At 32.7% G+C, this 11650-nt stretch overlaps 2 protein-coding genes and 1 pseudogene across 3 annotated transcripts; 1 reads left to right on the forward strand and 2 right to left on the reverse strand.

The window, feature by feature from the left end:
• Window positions 1-303: 303 nt before the first annotated feature.
• On the reverse strand, window positions 304-4562 carry LOC131179148 (rust resistance kinase Lr10-like). Of its 2 annotated transcripts, XM_058145160.1 has the most exons (4): window positions 3802-4562; window positions 3646-3672; window positions 2424-3552; window positions 304-439 (listed from the first exon to the last, which is right to left on the reverse strand). In XM_058145160.1, exons 1-3 carry the CDS (start codon window positions 4493-4495, stop codon window positions 2438-2440), a joined length of 1836 nt encoding a protein of 611 aa, XP_058001143.1. In that variant the 5' UTR covers window positions 4496-4562; the 3' UTR covers window positions 304-439; window positions 2424-2437. The 2 variants fall into 2 exon arrangements, with proteins under 2 accessions (XP_058001143.1, XP_058001139.1); XM_058145156.1 differs by lacking the exon at window positions 304-439 and having other exon boundaries at window positions 2282-3552.
• LOC110670544 (non-specific lipid transfer protein GPI-anchored 5-like) lies at window positions 312-1225 on the reverse strand. The gene is made up of 3 exons (XM_058153075.1): window positions 923-1225; window positions 701-818; window positions 312-439 (listed from the first exon to the last, which is right to left on the reverse strand). Exons 1-3 carry the CDS (start codon window positions 1223-1225, stop codon window positions 312-314), a joined length of 549 nt encoding a protein of 182 aa, XP_058009058.1.
• Window positions 4563-6434: 1872 nt separating the features above from the next.
• Window positions 6435-9466, forward strand: LOC110666656 (rust resistance kinase Lr10-like; annotated as a pseudogene).
• Window positions 9467-11650: the final 2184 nt, after the last annotated feature.

The raw sequence follows: 11650 nt of genomic DNA on the forward strand, positions 1-11650 counted from the left end.
GAGCTAGGGTTTGCAATGACTCGGTTTAATTAGGCCAAAATTAAAGCCACTATTTTTTTTTTCTTTTTTTTTTTAGGAGGGGAATAAGGATGTGGGGGCTTGAACTGGATCAAGCTAGGCATGGCACCAATTGCATATTGAACTTCACAACTTTCAAAAAAAAAAAAGGAATGAAATTGAAGTGGCTTCTTATGCTTGCAACAATCTTACAAATGATACGTCAGAAACAATCTAATAACACTATTTGCATATGGTTACAAGTATAACATAACTGCACACAGCAGCATAAGCTCCAAGTCTGCAAAGAAAGCTTAGAATCTAATGCCATTTGAAATATGTGAGGCAATGAAAATGAAAATTATGGTGAGATGAAGTCGCATTCTTGTGAGGCTTGCAGCTGACGTGCCACCTGCTGTTGGGACTGTCTTAGAACTGCCGCCTGGATGGAATAAACGATCATCAGAATGTTAAAATGGAGAAACAAAATTATGTACACAGCAATGTATTGGTATTAATTTTTTTCCTTTGCCACACAGCTAACTTCTATTTTTTTTTTCAATGTCAAAACAAGTACCCTGTCAACTTAAATTAGTATTCTGTGAAGGGAAAATGCCATACAGAGCACTCGGAATTTTGGAAAATATGCAAATTCGATTTGCAAACTTGAAATTTGGCTTGCGCCTGAAGTTCTATTTCAAACCTGCAGGAATGCTTGGCAGTGATGGTGTATTTGGAGTTTTAGGCATATCATCCGAAGAATCTGATGGAGGACTAGTTGGAGAATATGTCGGTGGAATTGCTGGACTATTATTGGCTTGCTGATTGAAACATAACCAAGTTAAACCAATATTGCTATAATAAATATTGTTATAACTTATAAACTATGACATGTCCAAGTTGACATACCATTGCACTGGCTAACTGGTGGTGTTTGCACATTACAAGCTCCAGGGAGCGACACAGCTTGGGTTTGGTTAATGGTAATGCCCAGTGATGAGCCACCACCATTAAGCAGTGCGCAGAGACACTGCGGCTGAGATTGAACAACGGAAGAAAGCTGGGAGCAGCAGGAAGATGATGGGATAGAGGAATTTCCTGTGACATAATTTAGGCATGGGACTAAGCCTACTAGCGCACTGGTGCAGCCTGATTGAGCAGTGGCTCCATGACAGAGCATCATCAGAAGGACCAGAGGCACACACTTGTCAAGCCCTTTTGAAGCCATTTGGATTTGCTAAAATTTATGGCAGAACAGAAGGCTAGAAATATTGTTGGGATAATGGGATCTCCATATGTCTGATTGTTTGGCAGTTCACTCTCACTGGAGAGTTCTGTGTTTAGGAATTGAGTACAGAGTGAATCTCAAGAGGATATATAGTGGAAGCTAGTGAGGAAGAGAATCTATTAGTTAAGTTTGGATGGCCAACTTTTACTAATTTTTTTTTTTTTTTTTTTTTTTTTTCGGGGGGGAGGTGTTGGGTGAGGGTGGTGTTATGTGGTAGAAATTAACATTCTGAGAAGCTCAACCATTCTTGCTACTTGGAAAGTCAAATTTCTTATTATAGGCATATATAAATAAAATGGTCAACATTGTGCAGCTCGTTTGTTTTAACAACCCATAATTTTATGATATGAGGAGTGATGAAGTGTTAATTTGACAATCTCCTTCCAAGTTTATGATTTTGAACATAGGATTGTTTGATTCTGATTTTAGGTCTGCAATATTTCTGTTTCTGGGTACACTAAAGCTTTTCTTGCATTATCTATTGTCCACAAGCATTCAGAATAACAAAATTTTCAATTGATCATGGTGTGCTGATCATTGATCACTGAGCAAGTACACATAAACCAACTTCTATAAAATGTCTCCCTTTATTTAAAAAATAAAATAAAATAAAATAACCATCTCACTCACATGGCATCTATATTGTAACCAAACTTTAAGGTACCTTCACAGCTAAACCACTGAGAGTGCTCATGAAAAAATTGAATTTAAGTTCTGGGATTTTGATATCTAAATGAAAAAACTAATTCTTAAAGTAAACAGAGTAGAAAGGCTTTGAAATCCATTCAGCAAAATCTCAATAACGACTGTAGTGTCCCATATCAGTTGATGGGATTTGAGATTGCATGCTAAATTTACTCAAAAATTTCCCAGAGGCAATACATGTGTGCAGCACATTAACACTAAAACGTATGCATTAGCTTCAGTTCGATCTATGAGCTCTGCTGGTAGACAGGTTATCAAAACCTCATCAGCAACTTACCAAGGAATGAGATGTAATTGCAAAATTTTAGGTAAAAACAATTATTGTAATCGCAATCAGTGTGGTTTTGCATAACATACTAATTATTCTCATGTTACAGTACATAGGTAGATTAAGAAAGTGACAACTAGTTAGCCAAACACTAAAACAGATTACCTCAATTTATGATTTTACTCTGCTTCTGAGATGACCTCCAACTCTTGGAGAAGTCGTTTTCCTGGTGTTCTTTTCTTTGTTTTTGTTGGAACTGAAGAGCTAAAAGGATTGGGAGGTATTGGTATATTCTCTCCTTCCCCTTCCAACATATGAACAGCAACTTTCATTGAGGGGCGATCCGCTGGGTTCCACTGAATGCACCAGAGCCCCACAGTTGCCAGTTTCTTTGCAATTTTAGTATCTCCCTCTTCCTCAATTTCAAACCTAAGGTCTTCTCCTTCTTCTAAAAGATTATAAATCCATTCTGGGAAGTATATTTGCTGATCATTTTCTTCTGCTACATCAACAATTTTCCTTCCTCCAACCATTTCTAGCACTAACATCCCAAAGCTATAAACATCCGACTTGTAGGAAACATTCCCAAAGTTCCTTGAGAACACTTCAGGTGCGATATAGCCAATGGTCCCTCTAGCCGTTGTCATGGACACTGCACTCTGATCCTTAGCACAAAACTTAGCCAATCCAAAATCTGAGATTTTGGGATTGAAGTCGTGATCAAGCAGGATGTTATGCGGTTTTATATCGAAGTGGAGGATTCTCTGATCACACCCCTGATGAAGATATTCAATTCCTTTAGCGATGCAGAGAGCAATGTCTTCCAGCCTTTTCCAGCCAAGGAAACGGTTCTTGGTGTCTGCTGAAGAGATGAACTTCTGTAGAGAATCATTTGGCAAGTACTCATAAACTAGTGCTCTTCTAAACCCGTCAGCGCAGAATCCAATCAAACGAACCACATTGACATGGTGGATTTTACCTATTGTTCCAACTTCATTTATGAACTCCTCGCCATTTCCTTTGGAGCTGTTGAGGACTTTAACAGCTACCAAAATTTCGTCAGATAGCTTTCCTCTGAACACAGTTCCATAAGCTCCTTGGCCCAATTCGTCTTTGAATTGGTTAGTCATCCTCTTAATATCATCATAGGAATATCTAGTAGGCTTGAAAGATTTATAGTCATCCAAAAATTTTTCAATCTTAGACTGATATTGTCTTTCCATTTTGTTGAACCTACATCTGCCATAGAGTAGGATGGCTGCTACTACAAGAAGGATTGAACCTAAACTTACACCTGTGAACATATAAACATTCCTAGTTAAGAAAACCCATCGTCTACATAACTAATGAACCATTTATAAAAGTGCAGATAGAGTAGAAAGCTAACCTGTTTCTATAAATTTGGTTGTTGCCCCTTAAAAAAAAAAAAAAAAAATTATGGCATCATTAGATTTTCCTGTTCAGAATTCATTTATAAAATAAATTCCATGAAATTTTATGTAATTCATTTATGTCAAGCAAAAACAAAGTAATACATAATTACCTTTATGTGGCTTGAGCATGCCGTAGCACTGAGTTTCAGATCTAGTGTCGTTGCTCTTCAATCTGCAGTAGTTGCCTTTTACTTCACAATGTTTACACTTGGGATTGTACCAACTCAAACCAAGAATTGTTTCCTCGGAATAGAGAGAATGATATGGCACTGGTGAAATATCATGTATCTTAGTGCAAGACAACCAATGGTAATCAATAGTACTATCTGAGTCAACGGCATAGACTTGATATTGTGAACTACTAAGGCAGGGGATTGGGCGATAACCTTCCTTTGAAGAGCAATTGAATAAGGTGTTTTCGTAGGCAAAATCCCCCTTAAGAAAGAAGGGGGAAACAGAGACATTGATGTTCAAAAGCCTTCTTGGAAGGCACCCTTCTGGATCGTTGGCATAAATAACTTGAGATTTATAGTCAATTTTTTGGATGAAGAGTTTCCATGAAGTTGTAAGCTCCAGAACAGTATCGTTCTTCTCTGAGCAAGAAAGATGAAACTCAGATTGAGGATATCCGCAGTGGAGTGGTTGCCTGCCTTTGATTCGGAAGGGAAATCGAACGGCTGGGCCGTAGCTCCCACATGTTGATGTATTGCAGTCACTAACACATAATCCATGATCTACAATGAATATAACGAACCAGAAGAAGCAAATCAAAGATACATCCATTTCTTTTGAATTACAAGCCATTGCTATATCCACGAAATTATTTGTATAACTTTTGCTTCCTCTCCAGTAAAGTGAGCAACGGATATTTTTCTTCCCATTTATAATACTACATAAATATCTAGGCTACAAAATTTCATTTTTTTACCTTTTATTATTGACTATAAAATAAATTATACGAAAATAGTAAATTGTGGCAACGTCACTGGTGACAGATGCATTATTAATAAAATATATTTTCATAAATTATCAATTAAATATATATAAAATTAGATTGATTTGAATTTCAAAAAGTCAGTTCTAATTAAATTTGGGACAAATTATGTATTATTTTTTTAATAATATTTATATGACAAATTATGTAAATATTACCATTATATTCTAAGGATATACTTACAAAAATTAAAAGATTATTCCATATATTTATTTTTGTAATGAATAATTAAACATAATTTTATATATTTTCTAAAAAATAATAATATATAGATTTATAATTAAGTTGTCTCATGATCCTATAAATATATAAATCAATTCAAATGTCGATTTATTAATTAATTCACTGGTCCATATGAATCAAGTTTTAGTTGATTAAAATTTGACTCATTAAATGAATTTTTTAAAATTAAATTTGAGTTAGGCTCATTAATTATAAAGAATAAGGTTTTATATCAAGATGAAATTTTGATTTTATTTAAAGTTTAGTGCACATAGTATATCTAAAATTTCTTATGTAAATATAATCTTAAAATTATTAATTAAATAAAGTTGAAAAAGTAAAAAAAAAAAAAAAAAAAAAAAAAAAAAAATATATATATATATATATATATATATATATATATATATATATATATATATATATATATATATATATATGTGGTTTATACTTTGACTGCTAACTTGAAACCTTAATTTTAGTTAAACTATAAATCAACACGATAGTGCAAAACTATTGAATCTAAGAGACTCAAATTCAATTCTTCTTTTCTGCATAAACTCAGTTCATTTAGTTATGTATCTCATATATATATATGCTAAGACGTAAAAGTAACGTATACGTAATAAAAATAAATATAAAAATTTGAATGTAGCTAGGACGTGGACAGCAGTGGTGGTAAAGAGTTCTCTAGTTTTGGTGTATTTATCTAGTGAATTTATAAATATTATATCAATTGAAATTATGATAAGTCCTCCATATATTTATTTTTTAATATTTATTTTTTTTAACAAGAATATATATATATATATATTTTAATACTATTGTAATTAATTGTTTAATATTAATTTTAATATTACAAGTTTCACATGATATAGCAAGAATTCTTAATATTAATTTTTTGCATGGTTATTGAATATTTTTATTTTAAGTTATTAACTAATTTTATTTATTTATTTATTTATTTTTTAGACTATGTCATGGTAAGATAGGCAGAGCCCAGAATTGAAAATGAAGAATAAACACAGACAGTCTATCCATCAATGACTGACAAAAGGCTCATCTTTGTTTTCCTGATTATCTCCCAAATGATTTGCAATGCTACGGAAACAAATCAATCTTCTCCTCCTTCATGTGGCAATAACCACAACATTAGTTGCCCTTTCCAATTACAAACTGATCCAAACAATAGCGGACGCCATAGATTTGAGCTTTCATGTGAAAATAATGACTGTCTTAAATCTATTGGGAGGAGGATACTATGTTCAGGCCATCAATTACGATAACTTCACTATCCGACTGGTGGATACCGGCGTCCATCAAGATGATTGCTCCTCCTTTCCTCCTTTTCCTTTACCTTATTATGAGATTTAGCCATATTCCGATTATAAATACCAATGGTCAGAGTCAGAAGAATACAAATGGGAAGAGTCAGTGTACTCTCCCCTTTGCGTGGAAATCCCTCCTTGCGTTTTAAGTAGATTCAACTCTTCTCTATCAACGCACTACTCTTATGTAAATATAGGAGGCATGAATGCATCTGTTTTGAAGGGGTTGCGCAGCGTGGAGATGGTGAGTTTGTTTCCGGTTTCGGCAAAGAAGAATATGTCATTAATTGAAATTCACAGGGAACTTGTATTTGGGTTTCAGCTTTCCTGGCACAAGCACAACATCAATTGTGAAAAATGTTATGATGATGGTTGCTATCTGGACAGCAGAAATCGTGTTCGATGCATGTTTGGAGAGCGGCCGAGTACGGAATGCTTTCATCCATTTTCTTATCATATATAATAATTGTTCACTTTCACACAGAAATTCCTTCCATTCATAAATCACACTATTAGGAAGAAAAAGCAGACTTTCCAGTTTCTTATTACTATTATCATATATATTGTTCGATGCACAGGTAATGCTTTCATGAATTTTTTTCATAATAATTAATTATTCATTTCACACAAATTCGCATTACGAGACCAACACTCATGGTACTGAATGTATAACTTTAATTCAATAATATAATTGGAATCTAATTCAATCATGGCTGTCTTTGTCTTCATATTATTATTCTTATCATTTGATAATTTGTCTTTTTATACTATAAAATTTTTAGAATTATATTTATAGATTTTTTTCATTTCAGTTTTAGCAAAAATGTTCAATTTAGTCCTTATATTTATTGGAGAAGTTTAATTTCTTTGATTTTCAACTTTTATCTAAATCAGCTAAAAGTTTCAACTTAAGCTTAATTTCACAAAAAAATTAAAATTTATTGGCTAAATTTATTGATTTAAAAAAAATTAAGAAGTTTAAATTCTTAATTTTAGAACAAAATTTCTTGATTTAAGCCCAAAAATAAAAAAGTTTAATTCTTGATTTTCTTAATTTTTGGGTTAAATTGAGCCTAAATTAAAACTTTTGAGCTAAATTGGACAAAAGGTTAATGGGCTAAATTAAAAATTTCTAATAAGTACATGGATGTAATTGAGCTTTAAACCGTTTATTTTTGAAATAGTGATCATGATATTGACTAGGGACGGGAAATGGTCAAGTATTTGCAGATGCCTGAATTGACCAAATCCTAATAAGACAAATTTGATTATTATATATTTGGATTCTCGTTTGAAAAATAATACACATGTCTGGTTTAGATATTTTTCAAGTAATATTAAATAGATTTAGATAATTAAAAATAAATTTTAATCGGATTTAGATATAGTGATTTTCACAGGTATCCTATCCATTACCAACTATCGACTATTTATTGAAATTTACATTGAATTTTATTTTAATTAATTAGTAATATTCCTATTTGAATTCAACAGTCATAAGCATTTAAATGTTATATAAACACACCTTTAGTTATTCAATAAAAATTCTCCTACTTATTAATCAGTTTTTTTTTTCCAATAATATTATGGCAACTTTTTTATTAATTAAGCTCCTTTATATAATCCGTGAAAAATTTTAATAAATCTATGCGTATGGAATTTAAGTGCTGCAAATCAGTATTATACAATACATCTGTACTATAATTATGCATCTGATTCAATCAATTAGATATGTGTATGATACTGACTTCTTGTTTTCTTATTTAATGAAGGGAATCTCTACTGGGAAATCAGATGTAAGATCTCTATCTTCACTTATATAATATGTGATCATGTTTAATTTATTATTACTTCTTTTAAGAGCAGCAATGTCGGTAAATTTCTCTACATTAATTTCATGCAGTGATGCTCAAATGGATTTCGATTATCCTTGGTAAGAAGTCCTTCCATTAATAAATATGCAGAGACAACATGAAAACATGTGATACATGAAACGCAGCTAACTACCTTAAGCTTACGCTTTCGAAAGCATACCTCTCTCGCATTTACTAGGCAAAATTTTAAGAGCAATAACTAATTAATGAGTTTGTGTTTGTTGAATATGATTCCATAATTAGATCAGGAATGCTTTTTGTTGCAAGAGTTTTATGTTGGGCTCCATGTGCAATTGCATTTCTTTTTTATAAATGGAGAAGAAAGCATCAATCAGGGTATGAAACTATTGAAGAATTTCTCCAGAGTCACAATAACCTTAATGCCAATAAGATATTCTTATTCAAACATTAGGAAGATCACTAGAGGTTTTAAGGAAAAGTTAGGTGAAGGAGGCTTTGGTTTTGTGTATAAAGGAAAGCTTCGAAGTGGTCAATTTGCAGCAATAAAGATATTGGGTAAATCTAAAGCTAATGGACAAGATTTTATCAACCAGGTTGCTACGATTGGGAGGATCCACCCTGCTAATGTAGTACAATTAATTGGTTTCTGTGCTAAGAGATCAATCATGCTCTTATATATGAATTCATGTCCAATGGATCTCTTGATAATTATATTTTTTGTCAAGAAAGACCTATTTCTTTAAGTTGGGAAAAATTATATATCTCTTGGAGTGGCACATGGTATTGAATACCTACATCAAGGTTGTGACATTCAAATCCTCCATTTTGACATCAAGCCTCATAACTTTCTTCTTGACGAAATTTCACGCCAAAAATTTCTGATTTTGGGCTGGCTAAACTTTATCCAACCAAAGGGAGCATTGCATCTCTTACCACTGCAAGGGAAACAATAGGATATATGGCACCAAAGTTGTTCTACAAAAATATTGGATGTGTCTCATGCAAAGCAGATGTGTATAGTTTTGAAATGTTGTTACTAGAAATCGCAGGCGAAAGGAAAAACTTAAGTACATTGGCTGAAAATTTGAGTCAAATTTACTATTCATTTTGGGTATATGACCAACTTTCTCAAGGAACGTTAGAAATAGAAGATGCAACGGAGAAGGAAAATACAATAGCTAGGAAAATGATTATAGCGGGATTATGTTGCATGCAGATGCAATCTTGCAATCGTCCTCCAATGAACAAAGTTGTAAAGGTGCTTGAAGGAGATTTGCAAAGCCTAGAATTGCCTCCTAGGCCTGTTCCATATCCTGCGGAATCGATGACTATAGATGGAGGAGAATCATCATTGACGTCAATTGCAGAATCAAGCAGCTTGATTGAAAATCCACGTTAAGCGACACCATATAAAATGGTTCTGCTTGGTGCAGGGGAAGACTAACATCCCTACTCATAGAAATAGTCAGTCTTTATCCTTCAATAACAGAACATGCATGTTCTTTACTTATCCTTTTAAAATGCTCTGGATTAAGAATAAAGCTAGCTAATGACTTTATGGTAGTTTGTAATGATTGTCTTTTAAACAATGTATTTTCATTAGCTTGAATGTGGGAATGGATTTTCATTAGCTAAAACTGAAGCTTATTAAGTTGTTCTTTTAATGATGACACAAAACATTCACTTTTATCACTATTCCATTTTCACAATCCTTCTAGCAAATGCATCTTAAGCTATAAGTTTAATAAGCTTTCCATCGCCATTTCTAAAACAGGTCATCTGACCTCATTTATTGCAATAAAGCATAAATTATGGATAAATTTTGACAACTGTCTCTGAACTTATCTAGTTGTAAAATTATAGTCCATAAACTTAAAAATGTAACATAAAACCCCATCAACTTTCAAATTTTGCATAGTAAAATCCCTCTAATCCCCAATTACCGATTTATCAGTTAGACGTTGACCTAGATAGTTCCAGCATGGAGCTTAGTCAGTATTTCTTTTTTTTTCTCAAGCCATGTGTAAATTGAATCCTTATTTTCTCTGTAAACGGAATAACCTTTCACGTGTAGAGAGAATAATTTTACACTTTGTATAAGAAAGAAGAGAGAAATATTGACTAAGCGCCATGCGGGAGCTGTTCACGTTAGTTTCTAACTGAAAAATCAGTAATTGAAAGTCAAAGGGATTTTATTGTGCAAAATTTGAAAGTTTAGGGGTTTTATGTTACATTTTAAAGTTGAAGGATTATAGTGTTACAACTATATAAGTTCAGAGATAGTTGTTGAAATTTATCCCATAAACTATTATATTAATTAAACAATGTATTTAACAAACTTACACTTACATTTGCTGCAATAGCGATTTGGTGGGCAGAGGCTATGGCGCAATCAAGTTGCACCATTGTGCTCATAAGCATGTCTCCATGCCTAGACTACATAACAAGAAATTCATCAATGACATCTTCACAATGTTGCACACAGCTAGCTATAACAGGTCAGGTCAGAGCTTTAGTGCTTTTGTGGGATAAATTTTAATAACTATTCATGAACTTAGATAGTTGTAACACTATAGTCTTTTAACTTTAAAATATAACATAAAACCCCCTAAATTTTAAATTTTACACAGTAAAATCTCTCTGGCTTTTAATTACTGATTTTTCAGTTAGAAACTGATGTAAATAGCTCATGCATGGCACTTAGTCAATATTTCTCTCTCATCTCTTATGCAAAGTATAAAATTATTCTCTTTACGCATAAAAAATTATTCTCTTTACGCATAAAAAATTCTTCTATCTATATAGAAAAAAATGATTCATTTTACACATTGCTTGAAAGAGAAAAGAGAAATACTGACTAAGCTCCATGTTAGAACTGTCCAGGTCAGCGTCTAACTAAAAAACTGGTAATTAGAGGTTAGAGGGATTTTACTGTGCAAAATTTGAAAGTTGATAGGGTTTTATGTTACATTTTTAAGTTGAACGACTATAATATTACAACTAGATAAGTTCAGGGACAATTGTAAAAATTTATCCTGCATTTGTGAGGTCCTTAATGTTGATGCCTCTTCGCAATGTCGCACGCACGGCAGGCGAGTACTTTTTTTTTTTTTAGTTATTTTTGTAGTTTATAATCTGTGCACGATAAAGGCTTTTCCACTTGGGAATTGGAAAAACTAAAATATTCCATTACAATTAATATATGAACCGCCTCGTCTTTGCTGGTTCTCCAAACGGATTACCGGATTCTCCTTCAGGTACTAAATCAACTTGACACTCTTGAGACTAAAAAAAAAAATAAATAAATAAATAAAAATAAAATTTACGTGAATTCTCAACAACCGACAATTCTGAATTATGATTTTAGGATGACTTCCACCAGAATAATATAAGGTAGCTTTAGTATATTAGTAAAATTACTCGCTTTTTATGGTAAAATTTGTTACTTGAAAGTCCTGAATTTGAGCCAACAAATATACTTCCCAGAATGGATTTATAATCTTTTAAAAGAAGGAGAAGTTCTTGGGTTCCAGATTGAGGAAGAGGGAGATACTAAAATTGTAAAGAAACTCGCAATTGTGGG

Source organism: Hevea brasiliensis, chromosome 1, assembly GCF_030052815.1.
Source record: "Hevea brasiliensis isolate MT/VB/25A 57/8 chromosome 1, ASM3005281v1, whole genome shotgun sequence".
NCBI classification, from domain to species: domain Eukaryota; kingdom Viridiplantae; phylum Streptophyta; class Magnoliopsida; order Malpighiales; family Euphorbiaceae; genus Hevea; species Hevea brasiliensis.

Coding starts and splice junctions, on each gene's coding strand:
- LOC131179148 (XM_058145160.1), bottom strand. CDS start 4,495: ATGGCTTGTAATTCAAAAGAAATGGATGTATCTTTGATTTGCTTCTTC. Junction 3,673..3,801: donor CATGCTCAAGCCACATAAAG/GTAATTATGTAT, acceptor TTTTTTTTTAAG/GGGCAACAACCAAATTTATA. Junction 3,553..3,645: donor AACCAAATTTATAGAAACAG/GTTAGCTTTCTA, acceptor ATATGTTCACAG/GTGTAAGTTTAGGTTCAATC.
- LOC110670544 (XM_058153075.1), bottom strand. CDS start 1,225: ATGGCTTCAAAAGGGCTTGACAAGTGTGTGCCTCTGGTCCTTCTGATG. Junction 819..922: donor GTAATGTGCAAACACCACCA/GTTAGCCAGTGC, acceptor TGTTTCAATCAG/CAAGCCAATAATAGTCCAGC. Junction 440..700: donor ACTGCCAAGCATTCCTGCAG/GTTTGAAATAGA, acceptor TATTCCATCCAG/GCGGCAGTTCTAAGACAGTC.